The 18324-nt window shown below is 38.1% G+C and overlaps 1 protein-coding gene across 4 annotated transcripts in view; it reads left to right on the forward strand.

Annotated features, from left to right (window-relative positions):
- KCNT2 (potassium sodium-activated channel subfamily T member 2) overlaps positions 1-18324 on the forward strand; it is a 267504-nt gene that overhangs the window by 246004 nt on the left and 3176 nt on the right. For 2 of the 4 annotated variants that reach the window (XM_083358889.1, XM_083358892.1), the window contains 4 exons: positions 12673-12774; positions 14695-14778; positions 15434-15562; positions 18259-18279. In XM_083358889.1, the coding sequence (XP_083215015.1) occupies positions 12673-12774; positions 14695-14778; positions 15434-15562; positions 18259-18279 (336 nt within the window). The remainder of the gene's footprint in view (positions 1-12672; positions 12775-14694; positions 14779-15433; positions 15563-18258; positions 18280-18324) is intronic. The other 2 variants (XM_083358890.1, XM_083358891.1) reach the window with 1 other exon arrangement.

Genomic DNA, 18324 nt, shown 5'->3' on the forward strand with positions numbered 1-18324 from the left:
CGCAAAGAGCGGCGCCCCTGCCCATTCCGAGAGGTGCGTGCGCACCTCCGGTCGTTCGGAGAGGTGCGCGCGCACCTCTCGGAATGGGCAGGGGCGCCGCTCTTTGCGGAAGCTGCCACGGCCCGTCTGCTAAGCTGCCGCTTTCGGCAGCTTCACAGACGGGCCGCGGCGGGCTTCCTGAAAGAGTGGCACCGCTGCCCATTCGCGCGGAGGTACGCGCGCACCTCCGGTCGTTCGGAGAGGTGCGCGCGCACCTCTCGGAATGAGCAGGGGCGCCGCTCTTTGCGGAAGCTGCCGCGGCCCTTCTGCTAAGCTGCCGCTTTCGGCAGCTTCACAGACGGGCCGCGGCGGGCTTCCTGAAAGAGCGGCACCGCTGCCCATTCGCGCAGAGGTACGCTCGCACCTCTCCAAAGGTTTGGGGAGGTGCGCGCGCACCTCCGCCCATTCGGGGAGGTGCGCGTGCACCTCTCCAAACGGGCGGTGCCACTCTCCATTTGGAGAGGTGCGCGCGCACCACTGCCCGTTGGAAGAGGTGCGCGCGCACCGGGCGGCTGGGAGCCGCAAGAGACGGCTCAAAGAGCCGCATGCGGCTCCGGAGCCGCAGGTTGCCGACCTGTGGTTTAGGGAGAGAAAGTTCAGAGAGTGCAGGAAAGCAAAATGTTACTTTGTAGTGGATAGAGGAAGCAGAGGCAATAAATGAAAGCAAAATGTTACATTGTAGCGGATAGAGGAAGCAGAGGCAATAAACCTGCGGCATATCCCCCCTCCCCTTTGGGAGTATGGCAGAACCCAGGGAAAGATGATATTTGATTTTGGGTCAGAGGGGATAGATAAAAATAAAATAGGGTTCTGACAGTTAGTTTTTAATGCAACAATTTGTATGTAAATGTATTAGCTTTGTTGGAATATCAGCATATTTTAAAGATAGGATTGGATCCTTGATAAGATCATCTCTGATATTTCATCCACTGTCACACAAAAAGAGTTACACCAGAACAATTTGTCACAGGGTGAGAACTCAGCAAGCCAAACAGCTGGAAATCAGGTACCTACATGAAGAATTCAAGCAGAATGGGTATCCACAATCATTCATCGCAAGATGTCTGCATAACACAGTGGAGAGAGAAATGAAGAAACAAGGTACAAGACCAACCACATGGCATACCCTGCCATACATCAAAACATTTTGGAAGTTGTAGAATGCAGTTTCTGAGATTTGCAAGTGGGCATTGCACACCGCCCAGAGGCTACCATATGATGACAAATTATGCATTAAAAAGATCTCCTGTAGGTGGGAGATACTTCCATTGTAATCTATTGAATCCGCTGCATGGATTGCCCCTATGACTATGTAGGACAGGCAGGAAGAAAGCTAACCACCAGATTACAAGAACACAAGTGTGTGGTCAGATGAGGAGACCTGAACTCATTGGTAACCTCACACTGCAGTGAACAAGGACACACACTCAACTTTGCAGCAACTAAGATTGTTGGACAAGCAGGCACAAAAACAACCAGGGAAGTGAGTGGAGCCTGGGAAACAGGCCCCTTGTCAATCAATAGAAGTGCAGATTTACCACCAGCCTATCAAGTACTTAGAAGGTGAGGGCTGGGCAGCACAAGCAAATGACAGCTAATGACTTAAAAGCCAGCCATCAACACATCCCAATCAATATCAAAAAAGCCACTTACACCAGGCACTATAAATACCACAAATAGAACAACAGACACAAGACTTATCAATGTTACTCAAAACATTCTCAATATTACTTATTGAACCAAACACTGCTATTTGTTTCATGCAAACCTATTCTGGACTTTAAACAAAGTGTAAGTTTAAATACCACCTATTTAAACCCCCCCCCCCTTTTTAAAGGTTTTATTTTTGTGGTCCATTTGTTTGTTAGATTTATATCCCAGTTTTTCCCCCAGGACCTCAAAAGAGATTATATGGGAATCCCCCTTCATTTTATCCCCATAATAGCAATCCTGTGAGTGATTAAACCAGTCAGTTTCTTCCTGGAGAAGAGCTGGGAAAATCTGACTGAAATGAGAAATGAAAGTATATTTTGCATAATTTCACATTTGTGAGTCTCACATTTGTGAGTCTCAAAGCAAAAAAGCATTTGCCTTATTTATTCCACTGAAATGAGAGGGTTAAAATTTCTAACGTTAATCAGATTGTTCCATAAATGTATTTGCCATTCTTGTCTTATCCTTCTGAGTTTAAACACACACACAAAATAACTCCAATTGTTTAGTTATGTTTAAAAGATTATCCACCCAATACCATTAAATTATTTATTCCTTGAAACTATTCAAGTTGAAAGATATTTTGAGCTATACTTAGTTGTTTAAGTACTTTCCTATCAGTATACAAGCTTCTGTATTACTGGATTTCTATAGGCTGAAGTGATACCACCAATCTTTGTATCTTTGAAAATTGTAAACCATATGCTATCTAAACTGAAGAATGCATTGACTGATAGCTATGGACAAAAGAATGAATGCAATGGCCTTTCTTAAAGTAGTCTTTTACTTTTCAAAGATACTCATGACTACAATCCAGGACTTTTATCTCTAAATAAAGTTTATATTACAAAGCTGCTTATTACTTCCATGAAAGGTTTCAAGGTTTTTTAGTAGACAGAAAAAAATCCAAGCCAAAACATAATAACACTCTATTCAGTTCCTCATGTTTGTGCAGGGGATAGAGGATTTTGAGAGCCATTATCCAGAAAAGAAACTATGCATGTCTTCACAGTTTCACTGTAGCACTCATGTGTTATGAGACCTGCATGGCTTCTGATAGAAGTATTTATGACACCCACAGTGGCAAACTCAGTTGTAATTTCTTATTTTCATAGATCTATTCCTTTATGTCTTGAGAGGCAGAATATAAGTGGGTTCCTTCTTTCCTTCCTCCCTCCCTACCTTCTTGCTTTTCCAACAGACTGCCAAAAGGAAGACTGACCTTGGCCCAACTCTGAACTGATTACATGTGAAAGATATTTCGATTAAGTTTAGGGCAGCAAGCACAGTCTAATTCTACTTACTCATCAACTGAAAAAATAGCTCAGTGTTTCTTGGTTGGGATTGTGTTTATTGATGAATTTTAAATCACCCCACCTTTTCCAGTTACCAATCACTGGTGGAACTGCAGTTCATCAAGCTTCCTAGAATTCCACAATGAAATGCAGTTAAATATTTGACAGGAAATTGCTTTGTGTGATATGATGTGCAGCTGACTGTTAATTCCTGAGCTAGGTTTTTGCAGAACAAAGGCACTCCAAAATGCAACTGTTGCCTGCAGCAAAAGTGTATAACCAAAATGGAAAATTGACTTGGTGGCTTAATGAGCTTCTGAAGCAAGAATTCCCTAAGTCAGAAAGAGAACTCCATCTGCTGCTACAGCTGTAACCTCCCTCTTTGGAAATAACTAAACAATTACAGTTGACAACTAATCAAGTAAGAGCCTTTTTGTTCAGCAGAAAAATGTAAGGAATCATATGCCCAAAGTCAAGCTCTAACTTTTCTGGTTGCTTCATACCAATTAAAGTTCAAGTGAACCCCCTCAACATTGTTTCTGTGTATGACTAGGAAGATAAATATATTCCAAGAAAGATAGGGATTTTATTTTTAATTTTCTGCTGAAAATGGGAACTGGCTGTTATCCTATACTGTATACTGTAGCATAGGTGTCCAACTTGGCAACTTTAAGACTTGTGGATTTCAACTCACAGAATTCTCCAGCCATAGTTGAAGTCCACAAGTCTTAAAATTGCCATCCTTATTATACAGAGTTAAAGTATTCCAATTGTGTTCAGTAGGATAAACAGTTATGGCCTAGTACACAACAGTGAATATATTATTTCATTGAGATACAGTTGATAAGTTACTGATTATGTGAAATAACTTCAATGAAATGAAGGGAAATTAAAACTTTTCCTGTACTTTCAGCTCTGTGTTGCTTCAATAAACTCATGCAGGAATCATAAAATGATAAGCAAATTGGTATGAATCAACCTTAACTTTTGCAGGATTTTTAAAAATAGTTTATAATGCATTCAGTTTAGGATACAAAGTCATTTCCATAAATATGAAGATTTAGTTGATTGTTATAAATAATTTCTGTGCCAACCCATTTATAAGACACTGGATAGCTTCCATATGTAAAACAATCATAAACAAGCTGTTAAAACAGCCATTATTTTTTTAAAAAAATAAACTCAGACAGTAAGACAGATGTAATGAAATTTAATGAACCTGGAATGGGAATAGCTATTTGCAAAATACTGCTGAACCCTAACAGTTGTATATTCTTTCTATAACTGGAAAGCAGGGGAAAACATTTCTACCCTGTCAAGGGGCTATTAAAAAGATGATTAAAAAAAAGCTTTAGTGTATTCACAGGTAAATGAAAGTATGAATATCCAGTTTCCAAGATAGATATTTTCCTTTCAATAAATTTGACTAATGAGCTCTTTGCATTCTTGGTTGTGAGCAGTTAGTATAGGCTTGATAGCAACAGCAGCCCAACTAAATTAATATGTTATACATTATTTTTGTATGGTCTGATAGAAACTCACCCTTCTACCCAATGTATATATTTTCCACTAATTTTTGGAGATAGAATCCACAGATTGAAGGCTAATGAAGCATTTAAAAAACCTAATTTTCTTCATTCTGTTTAAACATCTATTTTGAGAATTAAGTATTTTTAAGGAATGGGAAGTTCTTTTTCTTAATCAAAGAACAAATAGTCATTCCTTCCCCTTTACTGGAGATTTGGATGAATTATACCATCATCTTTTTATATTCATGGCGGTATTAATATGTATGATAACAGGAAGACGAGAAAATATTTTGTTCATGTTACATACCAGGGACTAGATGCATCTTAAATTATCACACAATTGCAGTCAGCTGGAAGGAAAATTGGTGATCATAATAGGTCAGTGTTAAATGCTGGTCTGATTTTCAGGTTTATTTAGGGCAAAATAAATTAAGGTTGGTGATAAAAATTAAGAAAAGGGAAATCTAATCCTATTGTTTAACATTTTCCTGGTTTGTACCAACTTTGTACATGTTGCGTAGTGGATTCTGGAGAGCAGGAAGGACGCCGAGACAATGAGTACAGCATAGCAGCTCTTTATTAGGTGAAGAGACTGTACTGGGGAATAGGGGTTACCTACGCCCTTTATATACCTGGCCAGGTACACATCCAACCAATCAGGGTGAACCTTTTTCCTGCCAAAAACTGATCCCGGCCACAACAGTTTTGGTTCAGCGCCACCTGGTGGTATCTGTAATGCCAGTACTCACGGTGTTCCCTTAAGCCCAATACATAACACCCCTTACCCCTTTAAGATCAAACAATCGTCTCCATATACAGGTGTATACATACATAATTTGACAATAATGACACGCCCCAGAATACAATGACCCTCAGCCTCCCCTCATTTGCGCACATAGTCAGTGAGGTAAGCAGGTGGCCTGTGAGTCCGGGATGAACGTCTTAGGGGTTCCCCCATATCCTGGACAGTAGGGTCAGTGGTTAAGTCCTGGCTGACCATTTCTGGTTGACCCACCCCAGAGTTTGACCCTGTGGCAGGGTTGTCGCGGCGGTCCTGGGCCTGTTGTTGTCCGGGCCGGACAGGGCTCTCTGGAAGCAGTTCTGGGTCAGTGAGGTCCTCCTCAGGCTCAGGTTCTGTTGTTTGTTGGTAGGGGGGATTTGATGTTGATGATGGATGGTCTTCGGGTGGTTGCTCTGTGACCATTCAGGAAACCGTTTCCTGACCTGGTCTATGTGCCGTCTGACCTGACGACCCCCCTCCACCCCTACTACGTAGGATAAAGGCCCGGTTTTGTCAACCACCACTCCCGGAATCCACAAATGTCCCAGACCGTAGTTCCTGGCCCAAACCAAGTCACCAGAGTGTAATTGCTTAGGGGTTTTGGGTTGCTCTGTCCTGGAAGCCACTCTGTCGGGGTGAAGTCTGTCCAATTTGGTGATGAGGCATCTGCCCCAACGAAGTTCTGCTGGACTCTCCCCCGTGGCTGTGCATGGTGTAGTGTGTTGGGATAATAGGAATTCCACCAACCTGTGATGCCAGTCACTGACGATGACGCGCCTGAGTGCGTCCTTGGTTGTTCTCACCATGCATTCAGTTGTCCATTAGTCGACGGGTAGAAGGGCGCAGATGTGATGTGTCTAATCAAATTCGCTGTCATGAAGGCCTGAAATTCAGCAGCGGTAAATTGAGCCCCATTATATGATACCAAAATGTCAGGCAGACCATGTGTGGCAAGAAGTCCCCTCAGCACTTGGATTGTTTTGGCCGTGGTCATCTTGCTGACTGGCACTACCTCCAACCATTTGGAGTGGCTATCTACCACTATTAGGAAGAGCTGTCCCTGGAATGGGCCAGCGTAGTCTATGTGGACCCTGGACCAGGGTGTATGTGTTTCCTCCCATTTGTGGACAGGCACTTGGGGCATCTCGGGTCTGGACCTTTGACAAGTGTAGCACCGGTGTACCTGCTCTTCTATTGCCTTGTCTAACCCTGGCCACCAAAGATAACTCCTAGCTAACGCCTTCATTCAAACTATGCCAGGGTGCCCCTTGTGTAAAGATTGTAGGACTCTAACCCTCAGTGTGTCTGGTATGATGACCCTACTACCCCACAACAGGCATCCTTTATGGGCAGACAATTCATGTCTCCTTACGAAGTACACCTGGAACTCTGGGCCTGGACTCCTATCTTGCCACCCTGTGAATACCCAAGACTGGACCCTGCTCAGGATTTTATCTGATGCTATCTCAGTCGCTATGTCCCTTGCATGGAGAGGGCATTCTGGTAGCTCTTGGATTGCTAGTATCTGTGCAGCAGGTGCCGGATCTGGTTCTGTGGTTGCTAGGGGTAGTCTACTTAACCCATCCGCATGGCCCATTTCTTTCCCTGGTTTGTGAACCAGCTTAAAATTGTGCTGATAAGAATATGGACCAGCTAAGCATCCTAGGGGAGAGAATTTGTAGGGTTTGTTTGTCCGTGGTGAATAACCCTAATAGCGGCTTATGGTCTGTGAATATTGTGAATTCCCTACCATACAGGTAGTCGTGGAATTTTTTGACCCCAGCCACTATTGCCAGGGCTTCCTTGTCTATCTGGGGGATGGGTTTGGATTTTATTGTTGTTTTAAATGTATTTTAAACTATTATTATAACTTGGGCATTTCGTTTAATTCTTTCTTAACTTTTGTATTTTTGTATTTTTATATGTTTGCCCTGTTCACCACCCTGAGTCCTTCGGGAGAAGGGTGGTATACAAATAAAATAATAATAATAATAATAATAATAATAATAATAATAATAATAATAATAATAATAATAATTGTTATTATTATTATCTGGGTGTAGTTCCTCTCTGCCCCTGACAAGGTTCTGGAGTAGTATGCGATGGGCACCTGTTCCCCGTTTCCCTCTAGATGGCTAAGTACTGCGCCCACTCCATAGGGTGAAGCATAGCAAGCAATGCAGATGGGCTTTGTTTTGATGAAGTGGGTGACTGTAGACTTGTTTGAAAGCAGGGCCTTTAAGGTTTGGAAACTATTTTCGTGGACATTGGTCCAGCTCCATACAGCTTTCTTATCTAGGAGCCTGTGCAAAGGCTCAGCTATTGCTGCTTTGTGCGGTAAGAAAGAATGGTAAAAGATTAGGAGCCCAAGGAAGGCTTGCAGTTCAGCCTTGTTCTTTGGACTCGGGTCCAGCTTAATTGCCCTCACTTTGGATTCTGCAGGGTGGATCCCACTGGCATCTATTTTAAACCCCAAAAATTCTGTGGATGCAACCCCAATGCTGCATTTGTCCCTTTTTAATTTGAGACCTGCAGAACGAAACCTACTTAAAACTGCCCTCAGTCTGTCTGCCAGCACTTCTTCTTCTGCAATGAGGACATCATCAAAATAAGGGCATACCCCTTGGATGCCCTTAAGAGTCCGCTCCATTACCTCCTGGAAGATTCCTGGTGCTACACTGAAACCAAATTGCAGGAGGTTAACCCTGAAGTCTCCCTTGTGTGTTACTATTGTTTGTGCTTCTGCTGTTTCCCTGGTAACCGGCAGCTGCTGGTACGCCTGCACAAGATCTAGCTTAGCAAAAATGGTGCTGCCTTGGAGGGAAGCGAGAATGTGCCTGACCATTGGGACCGGGTAAGCGTGTTAGTTAAGGGCCCGATTTAATGTACACTTATAGTCGGTGCAGATCCTGACCTCCCCGTTAGTTTTGAGCAAGCAGTGGGTAAAATTGAGCCCCTCAATTTGAAAACTGATCCCGGCCACAACAGTTTCAGTTCAGCGCCACCTGGTGGTATCTGTTATGCCAGTACTCACGGTGTTCCCTTAAGCCCAATACATAACAGTACAGCTGAGTGTCAAAGGAAGGAAGGAAGGGAGGGAGAAAGGAAGGGAGGGAGGGATGAAGGAAGGAAAGACCCTTTTGTCAGATACATAAAATGATACCCTAAAATTGTCAACCATGAGACAATAAGTAATTAAATACAAATATAAATGGGGCTACAGTATTATTACTGTTGTTGTGAGGGAGGGAGTGTTTGCAATAGGTTACAGTAAATTTTGTAACAGTTAAAGAGATTCCAGACCACATTTTACTGCTTACAAATAAACTGCAAAAATGACAGGCAATTGTTTAAGTTAACTAAAATGCAATTAGTATTTACTGGAATATAATTCTAAAATGAAAACTAAGGTCCACTCCTATGATTTCAGGAGTGTGGCTATTTCAAAGTTTTATAGTTTGATACGGATATCAGAGATGTACAAACAGATGGAAAGAAGCCTATTCTTAGAAGGAAAATTCTGGTCTTTCCAACTCCTACCAGTATGTTAAAAGAAGTCCAGCAAATAAGTGATTTTTCTACCCTGGTAGCCTGATTTCAGTACAAAAGAAGTGCCATTGGTTTATTATTGGGAGAGGCTGAGTATTTTTAGAGTATTACAACAGCCCCAGACATAGTGCAGATAATCATTTATTACTTTACAGCAGTCAGAGAGCAAAACTTTAAAAGAAAACAAAGTAGAATAAGCAAAAATGAACATAAAAATAAAAAGAAACATGTCCATATTTTACCATAGCTCTTTTGCCTCACTTCCCCCTCCTTTTTTTTACCTTTGTAAGGATCTCCTGCTCTTTGAGTAATGTAGATGGGATAAAATGAAATTCATTGTGGAATATTGTAGTTTTTTATTTTGAAATTCACCAAAAAGAATAGAGGGCAATCCAATTTTTCTTTAAAAGAAAATGCTGTGTAATATGGTTCTAATATTTGCAATTAAAACTGGATTAATGTTTATTATCAACTAGAAAAAATGAAGCTTGCATTAAATAATATTTTCTGTGAAGTTCATTGGTTGGCATTTGGTTCCAACTCATTGATTCAATTCCATGTATGATCATATTCCAAAAGCTTGTATGATTAATAACTGCAATGAAAAAGATAAAGAATTACAACCAAAAAGTATGAAGGTACATAAACTTATGCAAATCTTTAATCTTTCAACATGTACGTGACACTTAATTTTTATTTAAATATGAGTGAGGAAAAGATTAAAATTCTTTAGCTGTCTAGAAAGAGAATAAATGCCCATTTGGAATATGTGGTCATAAATCTTGATACTTGCATGGAAATCTCATATGCTGTAACGAATCATCTATTCAGAATTTATATTTTATGAATGTATGAAAACTTTGTTTCTGGTTTGATGTGATTAAAATTTATACGAAGCATGGTTGTCTAATTTGTTAATCCAAGTAGACTCTGATTCTAGTCTTCAATCTTCAACTGTAATTAACAGGCAGGTTCCCACTTTGTTGAATGCTGTTGATGTGACCATTTTTTTAAAAAAAAATTACAATAGTAGCTAAGGAAACAGACCTTTCAGGTCTTGACCTCTTTCTGTTCTGAAGGAAAACTCATCATCAACTATTTTAAGACCATAGCTGGTCTTCTCCAAAAGCTTAATAAAATATAGATAGCAAATTGATAGCTATAAACTAGAGCAGGGTAACTTGCATAGATAGTGTTATTTTCCAGGCTTCAAATTCCTGGGGAGTGTGTAGCTGCAAATATCATTCTCTCTGTGTGTGTGTGTGTGTCTCTCTCTCCCTGTCACATCTCTCTCTCTCTCTCTCTCTCTCTCTCCCTCCCTCCCTCCCTCCCTCCCTCCCTCCCTCCCCCCCTCCCTCCCCCCCTTAAAGAGTGTTTCCCAATTTTCTTTGTCATTTGAGTCTTCCAAGACAAGAAAGTTGCCAAACTGCTATATAACATACATACTTTCATCTACAAGGACTTTCCTCTTTAGAAATAATTCAATTCAAACTTTTGAAGGCTTTCTTTGGAGTCTGCTAATCTGTTCAGAGCTTGGTGACAGAATTTGTTTCAGGAGAAACACAGATTTGGATAAGCAAGATCACTTACTGGCTTAAACTGACAAGTTTAATTCTTATGAGACTACTCAATAACTTTCATCAAATTGAAAGAAGACCTTGGATATAAAACTATACAACTGTGTTGCATTCTCTGGATTTCTGTAAAGTTAAATATATTGCAAAATGGCAAATGATAGATAATGTTTTATAGAGAAATAATGCTAAGAACCCAAAGATATAAAAGCTAAAGAAAACATTTTTCTTGGATACCGTAAATTTCTTTATTAGAATGAAGAGTTTGCAAAATACCACAAGGTTTCCGTCTTAGCTTGTTTTAATACCTGTCCTTTGTCCTTACTGGAAGGAAAATAGTGATATATTTACTTTGCATGTGTTTTCTCCCTTCAAGTACAATTGCTATTGTGTCACATATGCTGTTATGTCATCAAATATATCCATAGCTAACTCAAGATTATATAAATGTTTCAGTTTATTAACTGTTACAAATTGATTGTGGTTTGGGATCATATTCTTGGTGACTTGTTTCCTTATCGTGGACCATAATAAATTTTCTGATCTAATCTGAATCTGATAATAGCCAGTGTAATTACAATATATCCCCTATTCCAAAAACAAACAATAGATTTTTGTTTCATAATGAGGACATTTGCTTTATACTCTTTGATATACAGAACTAAAACCACAACCAAAAAGGCTTTTATACTGATAAATTTCAGATTTGGTTTTGTAATTAATAAAGTGGTTGAACATGTTAATTGTAATAGGTTTAAGCAGTCAAATGCCCTATTTTTCATGTTTTCATTTGATTTATCATAGTTACTTTCCATCTTTGGGTATAATGTTACTTGGGATCAGCCCAGACGGATGACTAGTTTGGTGGTAGTGTGTTACGGTTGCAATAATATCTTACTATAACAGACAGATACAAACTGGAAGGCAAATCAATGTATATGTTAACATTGTTTTCAATATTGTTAAACTCTGGAGAATGATTTTTATTTTTAAAAAAATTATAGTTTCTTGCTCATAAGTTTTTGCAATAAAATATATTTCATGTACTACAATATTGGTGTCAAGAACAAATGGATTGAAATCTAAAATTTCTCAGTGAAAGATCCTTAGGGAAGTCTTTTAAACAAATCTCTTACACTGTATATTAAGTGTCAATTTAATTGAAATGTGAAAATATACAAAACAAGCCCCTATTCAGGAGATCATTAAAAGAAAATAGTGTTGTGCTAATAATAGATAATTAATACAGGAAACCATAACCTTTGCTTATACTCAAAGGATTCCTCAGTGGGAAAACTACAACTTTTAAATCATTAGCTATGTAATATTTCAGGAAACAAATGTTTTCGCATTTCTGTTATTAATTTTACAGCCATTACTATCAAATCGTAAGAAAGCTTATTTAAGAAATAGCTGGTCTGCCATTTCCAGTCTGTTCTTCAGGAGTATAGATGTCCTTTCTCTGTTGCAGAGATTGATCGTGGAGGCTTGTAGGTCTTGTTTATAGCTAGTGATGGGATTCAGCCAGTTCGCACCACTTCGGCAGAACCGGTAGCTAATTTTTTGTTGCCCAGGCCCAGAATGGACTTCCAGAAACGGCATCCACACAGAGAACTGGCTGTTCACATATTTGAATCCCACCACTGTTTATAGCCCACATGAACTGAAAGAGGTAACCATGCCAAGATGCTGATTCAGCAAGGATTCTCCTGTGGAGAATTGGCAAGTATTGAGATAGAGAAACCACTGCTCATGACATTGAAAGTATTTGCTAGCTCTTTGCAGACTGGAAAGTGGCATATCCTCATATGGTGAGCCTCACAATAATTTAACTCATGTTGGAATTTGCTTTGTATCACACTGGTGGCATGACTTCATATAAGTGTGCACAAGTGTCCTATTTCGTTGTTTATTTGTTTCAGAAGATAACTCTCAAAATGTTGGGTCCTGAAAGCAAAGAAATGTTCTTGAGATACACCATTACTGCCTTGAGTAGTGAATTAATGCATTCACAGTAAGGACTAAGGAGATGTTTGCTGTGGCAGTGATGTTTCCCATCGACACCCCCCAAGTGCAATTTATTTAAATGTTGCCAATGTCTTTTTGTCTCTTTTTGTTCCTCCTCTCCAAACACCTTCTCCCCTCTCCTCCCCCCCAATTCCCTCCACACATTTCACTCTGATGTGAAACAGAAAGAACGAGAGAAAGGTTCTAACCTGGCATTCATGTTTCGATTGCCCTTTGCTGCTGGCAGAGTTTTCAGTATCAGCATGCTGGATACCTTGCTGTATCAGGTACTGTGAAGGATAAAATGTATTCTTTTTTTTAAAAAAACCACCAAATCATTTTGATTTTCTGAAGGATCACTTGGGTTCCTGTGTTCTAAAGAATACCTCTATCAGCCATGTTAAGCCAGAAAGAGGGAACTCTATTTATCCCTGCTTTCATCAGGAGCTCAAGACAATGTGCAGTGTTCCTTCCTCCTTATTTTTCTCCTATTGGAGTAAGAGAGAGCCTTGTCCAAAGATGCAGAGAGAATTTTATTTCCTCTGGGTAGCCTGGAATGGGATCTCTCCACTCTTAGTCCAATACCTGAAAACCACTCTTATTGCATGACTGTCTCCAAGCTTATAAATGCTACACTTCAGTTTTCTATATTAGAAGTATAACTCTTGGGATTTTCCAGTAATAATGAATAATTCCTAATGCTCAGTCATGTTGCATATTTGTTTAAATATTTGAATGTGCTGTGTAAACATACTAGTGCACCCATGGAGAAATCATACATATATATGTATCATTTTTAACTTCTAGGATTGCTTTAATATAGTCCAATATATCTATACTAATAAAACTGCAACCAAACAGCTATCTCGTTCCAGCATGTGAACTAAACAGGAGACTATTTTTCAAAAATTAGGGTCAGGAGAACAAAAGCTGGGCATGCAACACAGACAGTTTCAAGATATTCATTTTTCATCACAGTACTTACCACAGAGTTAATGAATATGCTGCTTCTGAGTTGTGCTTAGGGAGCTATGAGATTTCAAACAACCCCATCATAGCACATCTAGACTTCAGATGTTTGGTGCCATTAGCAATAAAAATGATGCTGATTTTTTTTTCCTGACCTGAGTTTCTTCTCTGAGAAACTAAATTGTATTCTTATATTTTCCAAAGCTGATTATTTGTTTAAATGGAAACATTTTGAAAAACAGGAGCTTATCAGTTTAAAAAAACCCTATAGATTTGAAAACTAGCGTACAAGTTTTACTGCACAGAAAGACAGCTTACTCCACACAAACATTACATTCATGAGTCTGGGCCTCTTATCAAACTGCATTAACACATAGGGCTTTTTTCACCATTTTTAAAAAAGTACAAGAAAAAGACAGGTCTAGGATATAGTAGGATTGGATTAGGCCCAAGGTATTTACCATTTGACTATGTATTATTTCCCTGACTTAAAAATAGTTCCACCATTCCAACAGGGAAAATCTATCAGGCTTTGAAACAACATTTTGCAACATTCTTGTAAGCCAATCAGGTCTCCAATCCCTTGTTCTTTTTTTTTTAAATGTGTTTTCTTCCATCTAGTATTATTATACCAGAAACTACCTACTTTTTCTTGCAGGCTTGTTTTTCAATTATATAAACATAATTGAATAATGAGTCAACGTCTTTTAAATGTATAAAAGCCATTTTAGGTTTTATTTTCTCCTTGTTTTGCTTTGGGCACCCTTTCTCTTGTTCCTACCTAGAGTCTCTGCAATGAAATGCAAAGGGGTATTTAGGGTAACTTTCTGTTATTTAAGTAGTTCATTTTTGTCCATGCACAAGGCTAGGAACTCTCCAAGGTTTCAGTTAACTGAGATCTTTATGTTGTCAGTGTACGATGGCCAGTTTAGACCATACTGTATGAATTAAAAGATGAACTGTACTATTTAGTACAGTGTACTCATCATCCACTAGAAACCTGGAAAAGAAGTTATTATTTTTTTTTTTGCCAAAGTTGGAGAAAGAAGTCATTTTATGGGTATAGCACATGTGTACCTTTCAAAAGACAGGCATTGTATCAGTCATAAAGCCAGGTTTCTCCGTATCAAATGAACATCCCACACACACAAAAATGGCAATGTTGTATGTACACTTTCTTTCTGTGAATATTAATGATGTATGTTTCAAATATTTTTTATATTATTTTAAATCTTTAGTCATTCGTTAAGGATTATATGATCTCTATCACTAGACTTCTGCTGGGACTAGATACTACACCAGGATCTGGATTTCTCTGTTCTGTGAGTTAACACTTTCAAACTGTTTTAAATTCTGCATCCCATTTTGCTCTTTTTCCTCTGCAGGGGGTAGTTGGGTACTGTCTCTATGAATGAATGGTTGCCATTCCTTTATTGACAGATAATGTGTTCAAAAGGACTACTTGCAAAGCATTTACATATTTGTTATTGTAAAGACAAGTTCTTTCTAAGGTGTTGAGAGGGAAAGAAGGTGAGGGGATGCAAAGCTGGACATACATGGAAAGTAGAGATGTAAGCAAAGAAAAAGAACTGTATTTGCAGAGACAGACGGAAGCCACTTTCAAAGCAGTCATATCAAACCACTTTTTTTCTGAAGGATTTCATTTAAATTTAAATAGTACCTATAACAAAACAAAGGACAAGATTTGCGATGGTTTTTTTCAGTCACAAGCTGCACTTTTCCTGCTGTACTTTGTTTGCCTTGTGATATATGATACTTGCAAAAACTGCACATTTCTGGAATCTGTTCCTGGATTGATATCATATATTATACTCAGGAAGGACTGAAGGACTGTAGAGTACAATAAATAATGCTTTGCTTTGTAAGATTTGTTGCTTATTGTAATATTTTGGGTGATTCTGTTTGAATAAATAAATCAGTAATGTGCGCTGTTCTGTTTCTGTTCTTATTGCTTAGATGAAAATCACAGAAGATGATTTGTGGATCAGAACATATGCCAGACTTTATCAGAAACTTTGTTCTTCGACTGGAGATATTCCTATAGGAATCTACAGGACCGAATCACAGAAATTAGTGACATCTGAGGTTTGGACATTTTCATTTTCATGCAGACTTTTGTAAAGAATGTGACCCATGAAATATTTGTAATGATATGTGGGGGTCTAATCTTATTTAGCAATATTTTGCTTATTTTTCCCCCATATTGACTGATATTTTGTTATGTGATTGTATTTATCCATTATAGAATGCTTCTATTTCACGGTACACATAAAATATGAAGGGGCATCATATGTCTTAAAATACTTGTTGACATGCCATGAATATGCTTCACACAGAATTGATTTTAGCCTCTGACATGTATCCATTATGTGTTTTGGGATCATGTACATATTCTACATTAATAGTTCACAAATTGTTTTGCCAAGGTGCAAGATATAAATTGGTTTAGGTCCAAGTGCTCTGTTTCCAGAACAATATGTTTACATGATTCTCTGCTCTGGCTTTTCTTCTTTTCTGATAAATTCTGCTAGAAGAAAGCTATATATCCTGAATCTCTATTGGGAATCATTTGGCTCATATTCAGTTACTGAAAAACCATGCACATATGAATTTATTTACAGTTTCTGCAAGAATATTTGAGTATATAGTGAAAGAGGTCAAAGCTGGATTTATTCCCCTTTGTCCTCATATGCATAGTTATTCTTACAAATTGACATGTGCAAGTAAAACACTTTCCATGAAAATTCTAAGAGCACATCTGAAGAGGCCAATACAATACATCCAGAGCATACTTCCATGAAATGTCTATGGAGATTCTCAGTCCTCCAGGTCATGGTTGTCCCAAAGGTGCTTTTTCAAGAGTCAACTGGACTTCCTTGTTTTTCTTTGAAGATGTTTTGCTTCTCATCCAGAGAGTTCTTCAGCTGAAGAAGTTTCCTGGATGAGATGCAAAATATCTTCACATGGAATGTTAAAATCTTGTTTTCAAATGAGAAAAAAATATACCAAGAGCCTTCAAATTTTTGAAACTCTCAAAGTTCTCTTCCAAAACTTGTGCTATTTCTCAAATCTTTAGAAGCAATATTTAGTGGAATAAATACCAGTGTTTCAATGATTAAATAACTACTAATCATTGGGGAGGAGAAAGGGATGATTAAGAGACTGTATAGAGAAATCAGCTGATTTGATGTTGTTATTGGATTATGCCACCATAAAAATAAAATAAAAATATGCTTATTTAATTTAGTCATAGTAAATATAAAGTTCTTGTTTTTATAGACATCTACCTTGAGATATAGCAACAGTGATATTGTAAGAAATATAAATTGAAATGAAAAGTCAGGACAGCAAGGAGGGTGGGGGGATCCATAGTTATGTAAGTTTGTTTGGAAGACATAACTGTTGTATTTCACTTCAGCATATAAAGAAGTGGAGTATGCCATGATTATGCAAACTGTAATGGCTTTATAACTATGATATAGAAAATATTTTGGTCAAGTAGCCCAACTTATCTGCACAGTTTGGTAATTTTCCCTAGGCTTGCTTGAGCTGGTATTTAGTATTAAACGAATATTAAATTGCTTAGAGTGAGACAAGTTTTCATGAATTAAAGCAGAATTATGTACTCTCAAGTACATAATCCTACTGCATTGTCATTGCTTCCTCCTAGGGCTGAGAAAGAATGACTGGCAAGATCATCCATCTTGCTTTGTGATAAGGCAAGACTAGAATTTGCAGTCTCCCAGTCTCCATGTAATATATTTTATTATATTATGAAGAGCATATAATCATATGGACCTTCACCTACAATCTAAAACATTCTAGCTGGGAATAATTTTATTATCTCAACTATGTAGCATAGTATTTAATTTGAATCTGTTATTTTATGTGTGAAATTGGCATTATTTGCCTGAGTTACCATTTTAAATTACTTGCAAATGCATAAATTGCATGACTGGAATGGATTGTAACAGTGAAATGTGGAAACAGAATAATCTCATTTATATATTAAATACAGGAATAATTATTCTTATATTAGAATTCAGTTCAACTGTCATAGAAGTTAATTCAAGGATATGTTTTCTCAAGTGCTTAAGGAAATTTTGAAGTAACTGTATTTTTAATTGTCCATTCAAATATTATTTACTGAGGCAAGAGTCTTAGTCTATAATATGAAGGCTTCACTGTTTTAATGAATTTACTTCTCTCTTTGTTAAGATTTAATGTAAAAAAATGCACAATTTTTTTGATATTAAAATTGCTATAAGCATTTATTAGTAAAAAGCCCACTAACTTTATTACATTCTTGGTCATGTTTAAAATAAATTTCAATAGGAATTTGATCTTTTACAACTTTCCATATCATATGTATATATATATTTTTCCATTTGGAGCACTGTTTCTCAAACTTGGCTACTTTAAGATAGTTGGATTTCAATTCCCCAAATTCCCCAATTACCATGGCTGCCTATAGAATTCTGGGAGTTGAAGTCCACATTTATTAAAATGGCCAAGGTTGAGAAACACTGATTTAGAATCATATCATGGCTGGTAGAAAAAAGTGGAAAGACAATTAAGAAATTTGGTTAATCAGGTGGTTTATCCTGTATTCAAACTTGAAGTTGTGTCATGCAAATGTCATACTATGCAAGGATATAACACTATATTTCCTTGTACAATCATAATATCATGAAATTGTTTATGTGTTTTCTTTGTTTGGAAACTTTTGTTTGAATGGTGTTTTGTTTTCTTTCCTCCTTCTGACTTCCATTTTTTGTCAGTCTCGAGAAATTGCTTCACAAGTAAGTATCTGTGATGTGTTACTATGTCCTTTGTGTTGGCCTAAA

The sequence above is a fragment of the Vipera ursinii genome (genome assembly GCF_947247035.1).
Source record: "Vipera ursinii genome assembly, chromosome: 3".
In the NCBI taxonomy this organism is placed as follows: domain Eukaryota; kingdom Metazoa; phylum Chordata; class Lepidosauria; order Squamata; family Viperidae; genus Vipera; species Vipera ursinii.